This window comes from Myxocyprinus asiaticus, chromosome 20 (genome assembly GCF_019703515.2).
Source record: "Myxocyprinus asiaticus isolate MX2 ecotype Aquarium Trade chromosome 20, UBuf_Myxa_2, whole genome shotgun sequence".
NCBI classification, from domain to species: Eukaryota; Metazoa; Chordata; class Actinopteri; order Cypriniformes; family Catostomidae; genus Myxocyprinus; species Myxocyprinus asiaticus.
The window spans coordinates 26,007,542-26,027,944 of record NC_059363.1 but is presented as its reverse complement, the minus strand read 5'-3'; the positions used below and the strand labels follow the sequence as shown (position 1 = coordinate 26,027,944).

Below are 20,403 nucleotides of genomic sequence, written 5' to 3'. Positions count from 1 at the left end.
AGAAGTTTACATACATTTAGGCTGAAGACATTAAAACTAATTGTTTAACCACTCCACAGATTTAATATTAGCAAACTATTGTTTTGGCAAGTCATTTAGAACATCTACTTTGTGCATGACACGAGTAATTTTTCCAACAATTGTTTACAGACAGATTTTTTCACTTTTAATTGACTATCACAATTCCAGTGGGTCAGAAGTTTACATACACTAAGTTAACTGTGTCTTTAAGCAGCTTGGAAAATTACAGAAAATGATGTCAAGCCTTTAGCCAATTAGCTTCTGATAGGAAGTGTATTTAATTGGAGGTGTACCTGTGGATGTATTTTAAGGCATACCTTCAAACTCAGTGCTTCTTTGCTTGACATCATGGGAAAATCTAAAGAAATCAGCCAAGACCTCAGAACAATAATAAAAATAATTGTGGACCTCCACAAGTCTGGTTCATCCTTGGGAGCAATTTCCAAATGCCTGAAGGCACCACGCTCATCTGTACAAACAATAGTACGCAAGTATAAACACCATGGGACCACACAGCTATCATACTGCTCAGTAAGGAGATGCATTCTGTCTCCTAGAGATGAACATAATTTGGTGTGAAAAGTGCAAATCAATCCCAGAACAACAGCAAAGGGCCTTGTGAAGATGCTGGAGGAAAAAGGTAGACCAGTATATATATCCACAGTAAAACGAGTCCTATATCGACATAACCTGAAAGGCTGCTCAGCAAGGAAGAAGCCACTGCTCCAAAACCGCTATAAAGAAGCCAGACTACAGTGTGCATGTGCACATGGGGACAAAGATCTTACTTTTTGGAAAAATGTTGTCTGGTCTAATGAAACAAAAATTGTTTGTTGAACTGTTTGGCCATAATGACCATTGTTATGTTTGGAGGAAAAATGGTGAGGCTTGCAAGCCGAAGAACACCATCCCATCCGTGAAGCATGGGGGATGGCAGCATCATGTTGTGGGGGTGCTTTGGTGCAGGAGGGACTGGTGCACTTCACAAAATAGATGCCATCATGATGTTTGGGCTTTGTTCAGGAGCAGGTTTGGTTATTAGCAATAATAATGATCAAAGATAATTATTCATTATTAAAATCAATAGAACATTGATTAGAATCAACATTAGCTGATTAATCCTTCAAATCATCAAAGATAATTAGCAATTATCAAAACCAATAGAATATTAATAAGAATGAATAATGCCGGGGTACCACCCTGGAATCAGGGACTAATAACCAGACAGTATATCAGTCTCAATATAGGATTCTTCTCTTAGGAAAGTCGACGTCCTGAGAACATCGACATTCAAAAGGGTAACAATGAAGGCTTGAATCCGAGCACTGACATCCCCTGCCAGCTCTTGGCACAGGTGCATGCAGAACAATACCAAAACACTCCTCTTTAAAGTATAACAAAGTTTATTGATGAAGTAAAATCAATCAATAATCAATAAAATGCAGTCGATAAACTTCCGACTTCCAACTACAAACTAAACAGTAACATGATTGGATATGGTAACAGATAAGCCTATAATACATGAGAGGAGTGTAGAGGTGTGTGTATGTGTGTGTGTGTGAGTAGAGAAGGAGTGTACAATATGGCAGGCGTGGCTCTCGTGGAGAGTGCGTCACGTGAGGTTTCCAGTCAGAGAATGTGGCTGCGAATGTGGGCAGAGAGACTGGTTAATGGCATCTGCCTGTTTAACACGTGTCTCTGCTGATACAATAACTTTGGGACAAAGCTGAGCTCTATCGCCAAGTTATCTGTTTGCCAAATGTGTGTGCGGGTATGTTTGTGAGGGGTCGTGTGTGTGTGCGGTTAGTACGAGAGAGAGAACAGGGTGACCGCACTGAAGCCGGTTTAGCGATCGTGGGAGAGATTGCAAATGTTAGTTTTATCACTCAGAGACGCGGTGAACGGTTTGTAATCCATCCGCCACGGTCGTTGGTTCTTTAATGGATAAACTCTGTATGCCGGTCTCACCCGCGACGGAAATGCACAAACAGCCCAACAGGTTGGACTACAACACAGCAAATCTCATTCGTGGTAACAGTAAGTTACAGTAATACCTTGAGTATTATTAGCAGCAATGAGTGGACTCGGCGGTCCGTAAACTTTACAAGCAATAACCTTGATACACAAGAGTAATACACTATAATAATCTATCTCTGCCCAGATGTAAACCTCTTACTTGAGTCACGTGAGGATGCAGGTAGAATGTGTGTCCGTCTCCGACTCGGTTCCTCGAAGCTCAGGTGATGACAGGAGGCCGCTTCCTCGCTCTGTTGGCGGGTGGTACGGCGGCTGATTCTCGGTGGGTTGGCGGAGATATCAGCGAAGTCGACTCAGAGACATCTTCCTTCTTCACTTCTGCAGGCAAAAGGGTGAGACGCGGATTGCTCGTCAGTCTCCTTCGGAACCGTTAGCGTGCTTGGTGGAACACGGAGAATCTCGGCTCGTCCAGCGAGATGGAGATTGTATGGCCAAAGTTCAGGTACGTACGTTACTTCCTTGGGCAGCGAGGCTTCAACTAGACGCGGCGAATACTGTTGCTGGAAGCAAGGCTTAGGAGGAATCTCCAGGGTTTTATACTCTCGATGACATTATGGTTGAGGGACGTGTTCTGTCGTGCATTTCATCCAAGAGGAGTTGAGAGTTTGATCCTTCAGAATTCCACACCTAGGTGTAAAGTGAGCAAGGCTTGATGGGATCTGTCCCTTGTTTGATTTTGGCACTGTTTTTGTGTTATCAGGCTTTGAGTGTTCCTACAGGCCTCAGTCAGGCTTTATGAACTGTGTGTAGGCCTGCCTTTGTCTCCTATCTGAGCACTTGAGGCCCAACAATAATGAAGGAAAATTATGTGGATATATTGAAGCAACATCTCAAGACATCAGCCAGGAAGTTAAAACTTGGTCACAAACGGGTCTTCCAAATGGACTGTGACCCCGAGCATACCTTCAAAGTTTTGGCAAAATGGCTTAAGGACAACAAAGTCAAGGTATTGGAGTGGCCAACACAAAACCCTGACCTCAATCCGATAGAAAATTTGTGGGCAGAACTGAAAAAGTGTGTGCGAGCAAGGAGGCCTACAAACCTGCCTCAGTTACACCATTTCTGTCTGGAGGAATGGGCAAAAATTCCAGCAACTTATTGTGAGAAGCTTGTGGAGGGCTACCCAAAATGTTTGACCCAAGTTAAACAATTTAAAGGCAATGCTACCAAATACTAACAAAGTGTATGTAAACTTCTGACCCACTGGAAATGTGATGAAAGAAATAAAAGCTGAAATAAATCATTCTCTCTACTATTATTCTGACATTTCACGTTCTTAAAATAAAGTGATCCTAACTGACCTAAGACAGGGAATGTTTTCTATGATTAAATGTCAGGAATTGTGAAAAACTGAGCTTAAAGGTATGTGACTAAGGTCTATGTAAACTTCTGACTTCAACTGTATGTGTGTAACATGATTTTAGTGTGATAAAATCAAATACTAACCTTTTCTGTATAAAGTTATAGCCAGTTTAACAACTTCGTTAACATGAAGATGTAATGTCAACAAACCCTAAAATGACTGTAAAAAGTACTATTTAAACAACTATACAGCTCAAATAATACACAAGTTTTAACAGAAGAATTAATGCATTTATACAATTAAAGCCTCACATTTCTGTGATTAAACCCTCCAAAATTGGCCACATTCACTTCTATTGTAAGTGCCTCACTGTAACCTCGATTTTTTTTTTTTTTTAAGAAAAGGAGGTGATAATCAACATTACTCCAAAAATGCTGTCAATTGAGCTTAACTTGTATTGAACTCAGAACATTCCTTTAAGGTCGAAACACACTCAACACAGATGTAAGCTCAATTTAATAGTCAGTTACATTCCAAAATGTGTCAGACCCCAATGTTTCGTTTCGTTTCGTTTCTTCCTTGTTAAACTAAATGTGTGGCAAAGGAAAACCTAAAAAAAGTTAGTGTAATACCTTAATAACCCTGATAGTACACTGATTCTTGAGAAAAGGGACAAACCTTGTCCTACATAAAAAGTCCTCTTTATGTTAAAAATCACAAATTAATAATAATAAAAATACTGAAAAAGTTCAATCAAAAGGAAATGTGTATACTCAGGGCATTCATTACTTATATTTTTAAATAATTTAATTCAAATTCTTTTTTAATGCATGCTCTAAATTTGGAAGCACATGTACTGTAACTTAACCTGTCTTCAGCAAGAGGTCACAATGTTAAACTGCCAAATAAAGTGTTAAAAAATGCATAAATATTAAATGAAAGGTATGGATCTGTAAGATATCAAACAATTCATCAACAAACTTTAAATTATATTTACCATAAAAAATAAATAAAAAAAATAATAAAAAAAACTGTCTATCAAATTTGTGTCCTCACTTTGCATCAACTCATTCAGATTTTTTTATAATCCTGAATAAATCAGACAATGTCATGGTCAGCCATAACCACTGATATATACAGATAAATATATCAACTGGATCGCCAACACAACGTTAAACTGCCAGCAGGAGGTGAAGCCACCGGAAGTGTTCGAGCAGGCATATTGGTACATCTCATAGAGAGTTTGGGCATGAGAGTTTGGGCATACAAATGATTGACAGGCAAAAACACCCCAGTTTCACCATCTCAGACCTCCGGATACGACAGTCGCATTTCGCCCTCTAGTGACAATCATGTTTAATTTTTAATTAGCTGGTTATGGATAATATTCCTTTAATGAGGGAGAAGATATATGCAGATCGTGATGTCAGAGCATTCACCTGCCTATCAGTGCAGCACAACAATCACCAAAGGAAGCAGCAAAACTGTCCACAAGTTGTAATGTAAGTAGGAAAAGTAGCAATATCTGCTTGTTTAGGGTGACAACATGTCCTTACCCCCAAAAGGGACTTTCAAAAAGTCAGACGGGGATTTCTAAATCGCCTTAAATGCCCGGGATTTACTTGTTTTCATATTGTTTTCAAGTGCTCTCAGTAGTCATACATGGATGCATGTTTTAAAACCTAGCGTATCTCCCACACTCTCTGCGTGCCCACTGCGCGTGTGATAGGGGGAGAGAGATCGCGTTCTTATTCAAGTGACCGCAAGAACGAGGCACTTTTTTATGAAAACATAAAACAATTAACTCTGAACAAACACTTTGATGTTCACAATAAATACATCTGAAAATGTCTGTCTGTATCTTACCTCAGTTTCAGTGAACTAGTTTACATTCAGCTGATCTGATCGATGAGGAAGTTTGTTAGAGGTGGATACTGTTATAGATATACATAACTTGCTCGGGCTTTCAAGAAACAGGAACAATTCCTGACTTTAAATAAATAAATAATTACAAGTGTAGGACGTTTGCGTTGTAGAGATGTACATGCAGATTTCAGATGTGAAATCGGTGATTTGTTTACTCACTGAAATGAGATGATTTCCAGTTAAGTCAATAGGGACATTGGAATGTTTGGGCATAGCAATATGGCAGCGCAGTGGCTTCACTGTTATGACGTCATGAGCAATCCAGTTCTATATTATATATCAGTGGCTATAACTCTTGAGTACCCCTTTCCCACTTCCTGCTCATGGTGGATACAACAGTAGGACATGTGGTCTGGTAAGTTTAATAATTTTTTATAATAAAAAAACAAAAACAATGTTGAAGTCTCTGCGGTCACAGCTGCAACATGTCATCTCCTTCATCCCATTGTGATAATTGCCAAAGTAATTTTGGCATTTGAGTGTAGGTTATAGAGGCAGCTTTAACTGAGGAAAAAAACAACAAAATAGCTCCAGTATACAACGCATGGTTAAGATGGAAAAATATGTAACATTTTTGTCAAAACAGAAAATAAATGTCTCAACTCCGGTTGTACGGAACCGGAACTAGGTTGTACGGAAGAAGTGGGGTCGTAAGATAATACGGGGTAGTAGGCTAGTTTGGTAGTAGGATGGTAGTGGAGGAGTAGGTTAGCATTCAGGTAGTAGCAGAGTGAGTGAGGTGAGGTAAGTGGATAGTAGTGGAGTGAGTAGTATAGTAAGATAGGGTAGTATTGAGGTGGTAGGATAGTTAGAGAAGTTGTAGGATATCAAACTTGTTTTTACCTGCTATGAAGGAGTAAGCAGCCAGTGCATTGCTCACTAAAGCCATCTCCTCAGTACTGGCTTGCCTTTCATTGAAGAAAGGAGTAACCATTTCTTCCACTGACGTTCTATGGATAACTTATTGTGTAATACTAAAAGAAAGTGAAAGAGAGAGAGAGAGAATGCAAGTCAGAACTGGTCTGAACCGACCTTCATTTCTCATAAGCAGAAGCACTGAACCATAACTTATAATGATGCTGTTTTACAGAGTGTAATTATATTGGGATTTCTCCCTGCATTTAGACTGTACCATAACCTGATGTGCAGAATCACAGAATTTCTGAATTTTCCGAACAGCAGAATAACGCATTACTTACAACCTCAGACATTGTAACAATCTAAAGTTTAATTTCATCTCATCAAGCTGTCACACAAGATCAAACAAAACAAAAGAGACATTCTGATCCACTGTTTACATTATTATTCACTAACAAGTTGATTGATGATTACAGTTTAAAGACAGTCATAATAGAAATTATATGCTTTCATAAAGAATTATATATAGATTTACCATCCTACTCTGACATTCTCTCCCCTTAGTAAAACCACTACTAGACATTGGGAAATTTTACCCATAAATTATTGCCAAATTGCCTGGACATATTGGCTTGTTTTGTCTTTCATCACAAGAAGAGGAAATGCATATACTGATCTAAAAAAAACTGTAAACAAAATCAGTGTGGCCCTTGGACCAAAAGTTTGGGTTACTAAGAGTTCTTTTCAGAGAAGTTTGGACTAAAGGTAGAGACAGCACCCAGAGCCAGCATTTCACGTGGGTGTAAAGGAATGCAGAGTCTCGGATCCTGTCTGACTTAGAGGAAGACGAGCTACTTTTTTTTTTTTTTTTTAGCAGAAATGAGGAATTAGACTGAATTACTGTTACCTGGTCCTCTTAAGCTCATTCTACTGTTGGGTCTGTTCTTCTGTGAAATCTAATGAAGCTCTTCATTCTCCCTCATTACTACCTAATAATTATGAATCTCTTCCAGGCCCTGCATCATAATTTGGATGTTTAAACAGTATATCCAGGTGTAAATATTTAACATTATGAGAAGCCTAAATTCAAAGTGATCTCATAACTTTTTACTAAGTGCTAGATTCTATAAAGTAATGCTGTTGGTACTCTCCTGCAATGGTAATTACTATAAATTAGCACTCAAGTGCTCCAGTTTGACATAAAATATTTGGTCTGTTTGTAACCAAACACCATTTAATGGTAATTGTAGAACATTTATAATTTCGGAGCTACATGGTTCATTGGTTCATTTTACCTATAGGGAGACCGGGGCTAGTTGTCACACTTTTTACTCTGGTAATTATTTCTCAGGGTAGGTTTATTTTGTCAATTTCTGCATAGTCAAATTCTTGGCTACAAAAAAGCTTTTGAACATTTTCACTGTTCTTGCCTAGGAGTAAAGATACACTTCACTGAAGACATGCTGACCTTTCGTGACAACATGCCCCAATAGCAGGACATATTGGGTCTGTTCCAAAACTTAGTGAGATGCCTTGCTGTCTTCTATGGCAGCATCCTTACTGAAATAATTGCCTCTAAATCAGTTGCAAATAGGTTTCATGTGAATATTGGGGGTGACAGGGATCGTGTCCCCACCATCACAACCCCCAAAACATAATCTAGGCTACGGCTCTCTATAAATCTATACCTACATTAAACAGCCTATAAAAGGCTTTTCAGCCAAATTAAAAAAGTAAAATAAGTTTGAAGTACCAAACAACTTATTAAACAACAAAAATGGAAAAGGTAGCATACAAAATATCAAAACATTGTTTTGTCCATTATAAATTTATGACATTAAATGTATTTGTGGCAACCTGCCCCGACAAAATTTTTTCATAAATATACATTTTTCTTCAGAACACATTTAAAACATTCTGTAAATATCTGTATTCATAATATACTTGACCCTTGCCTAAATGTGTGCCATTTGATTGTGTGATTATGTCCACTTGTTTATCCAAAAGCTACAATAAAAATATTATGATTGTGAAAACTTATTTTGGATGGTAGAATATATATTTAAGAAGGTTTTAAACTGCATCTGAAACCAACATACAAAACCTCTGAGAGAGAAAACATACATTTGCATAATTGGACTTGATTCTAAATCTTATCCTTACTGAGATTTAGCCTTTGTGACAACTTCCCTGTGTGACAGCCCAGTCTCCCCTACTATACAGGATAGCACTATAAGTTTAAAGCTTTATCAGAGTCCTACCTGGGTTGAGTGTCGGCACATAGAGGTCCATCTATGAAAAATCCTGAGGTCACACTGAAGATGAAAAAGGAGACCAAAAGAAATGGAGAGAAAATGAGAAAAAAGCATTAGCATTCTCCTTTTGGTTTTTCAGGGTTGATGGACAAAGAAAAACGACAAAAAATGGAGGGCTACTGTATGAGTCATATTGATCTATATAACAGCACTTCAACTGCCCCCTCAGTGCTACGATAAGACCTTCAGTGGAAATAAATATCCTTTCCTCAACTGCGTTCAAGTAGATGTGTGTGTGTGTCATACATCACACAGTCTCACTATGTGTCCTTTTACGGTACACACTCCTCCATACAACCACAGTGATTAGTCAGGAAAAAAACCCTCCCAAACTAGACATAAGAACCAAAAACAATAACATGTGTTGACGCTGTGTGGATGCTTGGGACAGATCACTGATCTGACTACTTTAAACCACAATGAGTAAGAGAGCTTAAAAAAAAAGTTTCCGCTTTCAGAATTATGGCATTTTTCAGAACAATACTTGGTCACGATGCTCATGAAGATGTGATGCAGGAGCAATATGTGATAGTAACAGGGAAAAAAATCCACCACCAACCATTATCTTTGTATCTTACCATTTGAAAGGAAACCTTGTTTATGCAAGAACAGCTACATGTGGCAACCAACTAATAAGTGAGCATACTTTTCTAACTTTTCACATTTTTCACTTTGCTATCTGCACTTCAGGCTATTTTCCAATGATTTGAACAGTGTAGGACAAAATTCTTGAAGAAAAAAAATCTTGAAGTTGTTGTCCTTTTCATGCTTTCAGAAACTGGGCTTTTCCCAGGACAAGTGCTCTTTTCCCACAGAAATCTCATGTGTCATATCCGGTCAGCATATTTGAATAGTTCTAAATAGCTTGACTATTTTTAACTTCTTTTAATATCAATACAATGTTAAGAGAGACCTAGAACTACATCTTAAAACCTGAAAAGGATGATTAGATCAATCAGCTATGATCAAGCTTAATCACAGAAACTGAATTCAATGATAAAGGCTTTATACTTCATCATGAGTAAGACCAAACACTGAGAGTTAAAGACTGAAAAGCTATTCAAATCCATGATGATATAGGCCACGTCCACACTAATATGTTTTTGTTTGAAAACGCATTAATTTCACTACTTTTACTACTGCCTCTCATCCACACTAGAACGCTCTCCATAACCGCTTACTTTGGAAAATGATACTGTCGGAAACTGAATGAGATGTGACGTGTGGACATGGCCATTGTCATACAGGTTTGGAACAAAATGAGTGAATTGTGACAGAAATATAATTTTTGGGTGAACTAAACCTTTAACACAAATTGTAAGGTTTGAGTGTAGTAAATGAAAAACTGATAGTGTCTTAAAAAGCAATGAAAAACAGATGAGGTTTTTTAAAGGTTATTGCTCTATCGCATTTTGATCCAAGAGAATCTACCTGCCTACCCTAAACCTTAAACCTAACCGATAGTGTCAAAAAAGCAAATGGGAGATGCACAATGCAATTGCTGAAGCAACCATGTCATTTTGTGGTGCTTATGAGACTTTTGGCTTACGTGTTGACTCACGCGCTCCTGAACTCATACCCTGCTCCTCCACGTTGAGACAGTCTATTAGTTCAGCTACCGCACAACTTGATCCCAATCAATTAAGCTTGTAAATGTAGTTGGTTATTTAATGCAAATGTATGTATCGCCTAACATGTCATGCACAATAGTTAAAGTGTTTTGTTGTCATAGGACATCATTGTGGAAGGAACAGGGCGAAAAGTAAGCTTATGAACTGATAATCTGCTGTTTTACTCGTGATTTGTATGAAAGTGAATAACAGTTATTGTTGTTGCAGCGCCTCGAATGTTAATTTAATAAAGAAACTGATACGATACCATTTTGCAAAAAAATGGCAAACCTCAGTGAAGCGCTGTTGTTTTTTTCAGTTCGTTGCAATGCGGGAAGCCGCAACGGAAATGTTCTCTTTTAGGTTATTTTGTTTTCAATTATGTCCTTGCATATTGCCACTCGAAACGGAAAACATAATACTCACTAGAAGAACACAGGCTGAGAAAATCGTGCACTTGAAGTGAAGAAAATCTAAGAAGATTATCTAAGAGGATGGTGCCAAGCGGACGCTGATAAAGAGCCCATGACGTAGCTCCTTATTAGACGTCGCTTAAGCGGCATCAGCCAATAAAATTGGTGTGACTGTATAGGGCTTCAGACCTTGTGACCACCTGAGTGTTCCCAATGAGTCAGCTCTGACGCAGCGTCTCTTTCCCTACTGAGGGAACCATGGTTACATACGTAACCGAGATGTTATTGTAATGTGATTCTATCAGACCAGGTTGCAAAAAACACGAACTGCACTTCTATTTTACGTGCATACAATTATAAAGAACTAGTTTTTCTGAAGGCAGTCTCGTCTTTTCACCTTTGTCCATTACAAATGCTTTGACAGTGTTTTCATCTTAACAGTGCTGTCCTCTAAATGGAACTAACATTCTGTACTACAATCAATAGAGGAAAGCAGCAACTTAGTTTGGCAAGGCTTTATTGAAGCCAGAAGCCAGTAGTATTTCAGGGATCTGACCAACGGAGCCTGGCTTTAATCAGACACCAAGCCAAACTATGCCCAAACTTGAGCTTCAAAGCTGGCACAAGCCAATACTCTTTCATTTGACTTCACAGATAGAAGCTGGCCAAACAACTAACTCTAAATTATTTCTTTCCTTGTTTATAACAGCATTATTGTCCACCCATTTTCAATTACATAGGATCACAAATCCCAGACTTATTATAAATGTGTTGACTCTAATGATTATAAAAGGAATTTGAGCACCTGCTTCTCAACTATAACCTGATATTTAAGTTGAGACAATAATGGGTGCACAACTGTTGTCATTAGTTTTCACAGCTAGCGTTAAAATGATTCAATGTCAACTAGACCCCCCACAAGCATGCCAAATAGCCAGCTGCAGCAGAGCGTTGTTAACCAAGCAGATCACTTTTAGCTGTCCAGGCATTTTCCTTTGCCATGGGTGTGAATTCCTGAAGAACAAACAGACAGGTGGAGGGTTAACAGGTGCAATTTACAAGTGCTTTTTAAGAGTTAAAAGCTTCATTTCCACATGACAACAAATAAGTAAAAGAAGAGGGGAAAACAAGCATTAATAATAAGGAATAGCATGTGTTTCGATGATTCCTGAGATAAGGGACAAAACAGATTTTAAATCTTAGTTTTTATTCTTTTATACTACATTGTCTACATACTATACAGTATTTGTAGACAAAGGTCTCAGCTAACTAACCATGAAAGGGAACAGGTTTTTATAAAAACGCTTTTTCCTGAAAATTGACATTTATTCACTTCATAAGATGTAAGTTATTTATTATGTATCAACTCTGTCAGACACACTAAAAAGCAAGGAGTTGACAAAATCTTATATTTTTCCATCTTAACCATGTGTTGTACACTGGAGCCATTTTCGGTTTTTCTTCCTCAGTTAAAACTGCCTCCTCCAGTCAGGCTTCCTAAGCAACCAATTGGCCCGTTTGCTAGGGGGGGTAGAGTCACACTAGGGTAACCTCCTCGTGGTCGCTATAATGTGGTTCTGGTTCTCGGTGGGGCGTGTGGTGTGTTGTGCGTGGATGCCGCGAAGAATAGCGTGAGCCTCAACACACGCTACGTCTCCGCAGTAACGCGCTCAACAAGCCACGTGATAAGATGCGCGGATTGACGTTCTCAGACACAGAGGCAACTGAGATTCGTCCTCCGCCACCCGGATTGAGGCGAGTCACTATGCCACCACAAGGACTTAGAGCGCATTGGGAATTGGGCATGCAAACTGGGGAGAAAATAAAAAAAATAAAAAGCTGCCTTTATAACCTAAACTAAAATGCCACGATTATTCCACATTTCTAACAGAAATTATCATAATGGGAATGACTGAGTTGACATGTTGATGCTGTGACTGCAGAGACTTAAACATTGTTTAAAATATAAAAAAAATGTAAAACTTACCAGACCACGTGTCCTACTGTTGCATCCACCATGAGCAGGAAGGTGGAAAGGAATACTCAGAGTTATAGCTGACTATGACATTGTCTGATTTATTCAGGATTATAAAAAAAAGTTGATGCAAAGTGAGGACACAACTTTGATAGACAGCTTTTTATGGAAAATACAATTTAAAGTTCACTTTATGTATTGTTTGAGATCATACAGATCCCTAACTTTCATTTGACATTTATATTTATGAATTTGTTGCATTTTTTAACACTTTATTTGGCAGTTTAACATTGTGACCTCATGCTGAGGACAGTTTAAGTTATGTGCTTCCAAGTATAGAGCATGCATTTTAACAAATTCTAATGAAATTATTTTAAAATCTAAGTAATAAATGCCCTGTATACACATTTCCTTTAGATTTAACTTTGTCCAGTATTTTTATTATAATGAATTTCTTGATTTTTAAAATAAAGAGGACGTTTGTATTCTTATATCAAGAATCAGTGGTTTGTGTTTTCATGCCTTAAATGTAAACTAAAGAAATAAGCTGTGATTTGTACTGTATTAAAACTGTGGCTTGTTTTAGAAAATGGTTGCAAGAGCAATATAAATGTTCACCAAAGTTCAATAAACAGTTACATTTATTATCAATACTGATTGGAATAAACAATTGTTCTGCAAAAGTAAAATAGTTTATTTTCCTAATTTGAAGTTTGTGATTCAAACACTGATCGTCTAATCAAAATGTTGATTCTGAACAGTTTGTTTAAGAAATAAGGAATTGAGATTTATTTTAGTACAAGAACGTTTTGTGACCAGATAAACTGCTTATCCACATGCTTATGTTTGCTTATGTACAGGTAAAAGAAATAAATTGAGTAAGAGAGTTACATTTCCTTCAAATATTTCTTACTAATAAACAGAAACATGCCATTCAAACCTGTGCCCATATTTCATAGGGCAAAAACATTACATAAACTTTTCATTTTGTCAGAGGATTGGGATAAACCAAGTACAAGCCAAGACCATTTCAATCCCTTAAATATCAACAGGAGCCTCATATTGTTCATACCTTATGAGGTCGCCTTATAAAACTCTTCTTACAAGGGTCTCTGTTTACTGTGAACTCAGAAATGAAAGAAGACCAGGAATTACTCAGACTTCATCACTGTTTTTATAGAACAGGGAAAGAAGATCCCGCAGATAAGATTTATCTGGGAGTTTCAAATTTCTATTTTTATAGGAAATGTTTAAAAATAGAGGACTACACACAGTTTTCCAACAGCTGTTTCTGATCACAAGGAATGGCAAAATGGAACTCTGGCTGAAGGATATTCAGAGATAGAGAGATAAAGATAGAAAGACTCATTACAATAAAGAGATGGGACTGTAAAAGATCAAATAATCATCTATCTAGTCACATAGGTCAGTTTGTCCTTAATAGGACATCATACAAGACAAATAGAGGCAGTGCCATTTACTTCCATCATACTGTCCCATATTTGATCCATTTTGTCTTTGCTATATATAAAATCAAGAGCCCAAAATGTAAACGGAGCAAAATGAGTGAGCAATAATTTGATCAGACATAAAGCAAACTGAATTCCCACCACTAATGAGTTTTCTGTTTCGTGCAACTTTTGTCCCATCTAGAGTTGGCTTAAACCACATAACCAGAAAATCTCCTCACACCTCATAAAGAAAGATTAGGAGAGATGGTATCTGTGACTGCTCAAAATGTCTATGTCTGATCACATAATCCAACACATATATTTACTCTGCTTGATTATTCCTTTCACTTAATATACTTTCCCTTACTACAATGAGACTGCATGGTTTATAGGCTGAACTAAATTAAACATTTACTAGAAACAGTCATTAAAGAAGGTCATAGTAGAACTTTGTTCTTAGAATGTTCTTAGTTACTAAGTACAATGCATACTACACAACTGGTGCATTGAATATTGTTCTTTTGTGATCTTTATTGATTGCAATGTGTTCCTTTTTTAAAGGAATATTCCGGGTGCAGTACAAGTTAAGCTCAGTCGATAGCATTTGTGGCATAATATTGATAACACAAAAATTAATTATGACTTGCGCCCAGGGCCGGATCTAGTAAGTAATCACTGTAACCTCGATTTTTTATTTTTTATTTATTTATTTATTTATTTTTAAGAAAAGGAGAGACAAGTCTAAATAAATTTTTGTGGTAATCAACATTATGCCACAAATGCTGTCGATTGAGCCTAACTTGTATTGAACCCGGAACATTCCTTTAATAGCCAAAAGCTTTTTGTTTATGTCACAGTCATGAACCATAATTGGCTGCTTGCTATTGTTAGTTACATGAAGACATATTAGGGGACATTTTCACTCTAGAGAGCATTTAATTGAAAAAAAAAAAAAAAAAAAAAACTGGCTACGCCTGTGAGTGTTTGAGTCATTAATATTTTTGCTCCGTTTTCCTGGAATAGAAAGATTGTAAATTGTAAATGCATAAATGTATTAAAAGTACATTTTGCCAACTTCTGTGAGTATACTAGCATATACGTATATGGCCTCAAAGCTAACGGAGGTGGACTGAAAGCAACAAAATTCCAATTGTGATATCACAGGGTCTTAAAAAGATGCTAACTTGCCCTCCAAAACATAATTTGAAAAATGACAGAATCCATAACTGAATAAAATCTGTGTCATCTCATATTTGTGAAAGGGCTTTAGAATGTAAATATGGCCATTTGTTTATTTCACTCTCATTTGCCTGCGCCACACCACTTCACCCTCATTATAATCACAAAACATGACTTTGGGCAGATTCATTTGCCAACCTTAATGCTACACTTCCTCACCACCTCATTTTTTCGCTCTTTCTTTCTCCCTCACTTTTTTTTCTCCTCTAATATTAGGTTTCAGAATGCAGTGGCCAGCCTCGACTCTCCGACTCAGCTTCTGTTAGCTCAGTGAAGCAGAACAGTGGAGCTGGAGGAGCTAAATGTACTTAACCCCACACAGATGGGAAACTCAAACCTTTCCATACCCCAACTGCCTAGACAAGAAGCGAGGAGGATGGCACGCTGCCATTGTTTAATGTCACTATGACCTGTTTCTTTTTAGAACTGTTTTTATAACACCACATTTTAACTTCTTATTGCCATGATGAGAGATCTATTTTTATGAAAAACAGAGGGCTGCTGAAGGATCTTGCCCTTTTGGATTGACTTTGTTCCAGTTTCCCTGACCCGATTCAAAACCCTAACCACTATAAGAGCCTTGAATGCTTAGGAGAGCCATGTTTAACATGCTGCTGAAAAGCAAAAAAACAAAAAAAAAAACATGATGTGTTATTTAAGACAGGCTTCCTGGAAACAGAACCAAGCTTTTGGATTAAAGAGAATTACTAGTCGAATCACTTTTTGTGTATGTTAGTGGAGGACTATGTTTAACCTGCATGGTGTCCACTACATTGTAAAGATCTTTAAATGGCATTTTTAACCATTTCTGGTATGATTATACATGACCCAAACCACCATGGGTGGGCTACCTCTGACCCTTTCTCATAATTCCATATGACTGTCTTTACGTTCCTTTTCTTGTATGATTAAAAAAGAAAAAGGGCATATTCTTTGGTTACCTACAGTTTACCTTTAGCTCACATTACATTAATTACTGCAACTCTAAATGTGTATTGTACACTACAGAGGAAAAAAAATGTATTCTTGAAATACATTTGGAAACTTTTTTTGGGTGTAGTTATATTGTTGTTTTTAAGTAAAAAGAAACATCAAAACAAGACGTTTTTCCCCTTAATAAATAATTCATGCATCAGAGGGTTAATGTACGTATGTCTAGTTAAACAGCCCAGGAGAATGTGAATGTGTGTATCCTGTGTTTGCATTGTTCTGTATGCCTTGGCTGTAAAAGACTGGAACAGTGTTTTGAGCAGAATCCTATTCTCCTGTGAATGTTTCTCTAAACTGGGGGTTGTGGATAATTATTTATGGAATGCACCACATCCATATGGGCATGAAATATGTACAGGAGAATCTCAGGCAGGAACCTATTGCCAGAGGCTATTGAGGCATATTAGGCAGACATACATCTCCAATTTGACAGACTTTCAACTTGGAATTTCCATTAAAGATGCTGTATTTAAGTTCTGGAACTTCCACCACCCCAGCCAATGAATTAGCCACACCCCCTATTTCCAAAAGCCACAATCCAAAGACACACGCACAAGCACAGATATATAAGAGTTGTGTTGGAGCAGATGGAGGGGGATGGGTGCCCCTGAGCATTTTGCCATCTGACCCTGTGCGTTTTGCGGAGGATGGACACTGTACCGGCACTTATATGAGCACCTATTTCAGTGATATCTACATGTAATAGGGACATTTTCTGCAGGTCATTTAAAAAATATAAATAATAATAATAAAAACAGCACCTTACAGCACCTTTAAATTGGCAGTAATTTACTGGAGGACTGCATTGAAAAGAACATCAATTGCTCAGTCAAGTATTCAGTATCAGTCCAGCCTTCTGTATCCTCAGCAGTATTAAGTACAGTTCTGGGACAGATGTGATAAATAGAAATAGTTCAACTAGAGAAGAAAATGGGAGTGGAGCTTTTCCATGCAAAAGTCTCCACCATAAGGTGTTGTGGGTGGTTGATTACTGGCCTAAGTGAAAAGTCCACCCCCAAGTCTCTATAATATTCTGGTACATAGATATGACTCAGGTCCCTCCTTCAATGCAAGTTTATGGGATTTTTTCAACAATTTATCATCCGCTGGGCAAAGATTGTACTGTAAGTCTGATCGTGTAAAAATTTGAACAAGCCACACAATTTAAGGTATCATTCAACCCTAAATATGAGAAATATTTATAGTGATGCTAGTGATTATTATTATTGTACTTTCGAGTGAATTTTAATGGGCATTAATTCTCACACAATAGAATTAATGGATACCTTGTTGTGATGTTCATGCCATTCCACTGTCCTTCACAAAAGTCCTGTTTCAAAGAACACAGCAATGGCTTTACCACGTAAGCAAGCCAGAGGCCAGATTATGCTCTTACTGACAGATCACACAAACACACATCGATGCACACACAGCAGAGAGAAAGAGAGAGAGCAGACCTCACTGGATAAACAAATAAACATTCAGCCAGGCATCTTGCCATAGTAGCACACATGGAACACAGTGTGTTCTTTGATCGGCCTGTTTATTGACTCTGTGTTGAAGCAACCCCAATAATTTAATTATTTTCAAAATGTATTCCAATTTTATTTACTTAGTCTAATGTCACATATTAGAATATTTTTAACCTTCAAAATGAAGGATACAAAAAAAAAAAAAAAAACTGTTAACCTTTAAGAGCATCGCAGTTTTTCCAACATATGAGAATGTTCCGAAAAACATCTTGTGTGATGCAATGGAAGCAAAACGAATCCAACATTTTGTGCAAATGAATTAGCATTAACATGATCATTGTCACTAATTTGCTAATTTGAATTTAGTGGCCTAGTGCGGAATCTTTAATATTTCTTATTTTTATATCATAAATTTTCTTTGTTTACATTTTTTTTTTTTTTTTTTTATCCTAACACTGTTTACTTCCAGGTTTACATGAAAAACAATCAAACAATCTAGACACTTTTGGACACCAATATACATGATTCAGAGATTGTACAATGTAAATGGTTAAATGGCTACTACAGCTGCTATAGGGTACGTATATGTAACGGGAACCAGCTGGTATGTACTGTGCAGTGTATGTAAACCTCACTCCCCTGGCCTCAAGAGGCGCTCTAGCGACTGATGCAAGGGGCTGTAGCCTTTAGCCTCCTCGTTAGCGTGCCCGCCTCCCATGCCTCCCATGCCGGTTCGAATCCTGCTCAGAGTGGGTCGAGCAGGACCGGTTACAGTGGTGCCATGACCCGGATGGGAGTGAGGTTTAGGGGTGTGAATGTAACAGGAGCCAGCTAGTACGTGCCGTGCAGTGTATGTAAACCTCACTCCTCTGGCCTCAAGAGGCGCACTAGCGACTGATGCAAGGGGCTGTAGCCTTTAGCCTCCTCGTTAGCGCGCCCGCCTCCCATGCCGGTTCAAATCCTGCTCAGAGTGGGTCGAGCAGGACCGGTTACAGTGGTGCCATGTCCCGGATGGGAGTGAGGTTTAGGGGTATGAATGTAACAGGAGCCAACTAGTACGTGCCGTGCAGTGTATGTAAACCTCACTCCCCTGGCCTCATGAGGCGCACTAGCGACTGATGCAAGGGGCTTTAGCTTTTAGCCTCCTCGTTAGCGTGCCCTCCTCCCATGCCTCCCATGCCGGTTCGAATCCTGCTCAGAGTGGGTCAAGCAGGACCGGTTACATATGCACCTGGCTGGCTTGACTCAGAATTAACCTATTATCTACTCCATAATTACAGGCCAAAGGTTCACCTCTATTAACACCAGACATGATCTTCAGTTCAGAAAGAGAGGCAGCAGCACAGGCAGTAGTAAAGTATTAAAATATTTACACAAGTAGGCTAAAATACCATAAAACAAGATTGCAACTCAAGTACGATCAGCCTCTGAGTTCATGCTGAATGATCCTGACAATAATAATAAAAAATGCTTTAGCCATTTAATGTAGATTAGAGTGTGAGGGTGCCACAGACTCAGTTATGAGTAATCAGTAGTCATTGGGTCTTATTGTTGAAATTTTAGGATTTAAATGAACTTAATTATACAAGCATATTGGTCAACTGGGAAGCTGACACATCCTGCAATGTACATCACCTAAAACTACTTTTAACAGCATTTTGCATTTGATTACACATGTAACTTTTCAACCTAATAGTACTTGAGAGACTATATATGGAATATTTGTACTATTAAAAATGTATCTGTCACACTGCAGGCCCATTTAAAATGAACTAGTAAAGACAAAAGGTGATTAAAATTGTTTAATTTAAATTTTTTTTTTTTAAAGAAATGGTAACCAGTTAAAGGACCTAAAATATACCGTTCCTTATAGATTCATAGACATTTTAACCTAACATCTTGATGTTGATATAAAAAGTCCATGGACATGATATCTATGAACTTCCTATAAGCTGTATAAATTTCTCTAAAGAATCACATATCTTCATAATTGTAATTTTATAAATGACAACCATTGGATTTTGGAGCTTTATATCAATCACTCATAGGAGTTGCATGCTTTTTAAAATGACGTAAACCCCAAAAGAAAACACAACAGCCCATTGTTTCAGTTTATTTCCTTGCAATTTTGTTTTTAACCATAGCCACTAGTTCTTTTTGTAATTGCGTTGCTGCAGCCCCTTGGCAGCACTTGCGCATGCTGAATCATGAAAACATTATTTAGGCTGGTCATAGTGCTACACGAAAGACATCTCATGCAACACATAGGCAAATCTTTGAGTTTTAATGGGAAAGGGGCTCATAAAATACCACATGCTTCTTGCCAGGGTCCTGTGCATTTCTTAGCCTAATTTATTCTAACAGAGGCCTTTTTTCTACTTTGTGGTATTACATTATAAGGTTGCTTAGTGACTTCAGCCTGCCAAGCCAACTGGGAAAAGATAAAATTGAGTTCAGAGAAACAACGGAAAAAGAATGAACATAAAACATAAAGCAAAGTGAACAACCATAAAAAAACAGCTCCTTGGTACTGTTTTATTTGAATAGATGTAAGAGAGATTCAGTTTGACTCAAACTACTTTTTAGGTATGTCAAAGCACACTAATCAGTGATGTAGACAAGATCACTTTAAATCTCTCCAAATAATTTTAGTTTGGTCAAATCTAACACTGTGTCCTAACCAGATGCCATGTGATATGATTCCAGTGACAAGCGATTTGTCTGACCACACTTAATGCAAAACTGCACTGTGACGCAGTGTACAAATAATGTACAGCAATAAAGGGCAGAATT

General features: G+C 37.8%; 1 protein-coding gene across 3 annotated transcripts in view; it reads right to left on the bottom strand.

The window, feature by feature from the left end:
• Positions 1 to 20,403, bottom strand: part of LOC127410914 (protein eva-1 homolog A-like) — a 32,229-nt gene that overhangs the window by 1,674 nt on the left and 10,152 nt on the right. For 2 of the 3 annotated variants that reach the window (XM_051646162.1, XM_051646161.1), the window contains exons 2-3: positions 8,407 to 8,460; positions 6,131 to 6,261 (exon numbers count right to left, since the gene is read on the bottom strand). The exons of the other annotated variant lie outside the window; for it this stretch is intronic. In XM_051646162.1, coding sequence (XP_051502122.1) covers positions 6,131 to 6,221 — 91 coding nt within the window. In that variant the 5' untranslated portion in view covers positions 6,222 to 6,261; positions 8,407 to 8,460. The remainder of the gene's footprint in view (positions 1 to 6,130; positions 6,262 to 8,406; positions 8,461 to 20,403) is intronic. 3 annotated transcript variants of the gene reach the window in all.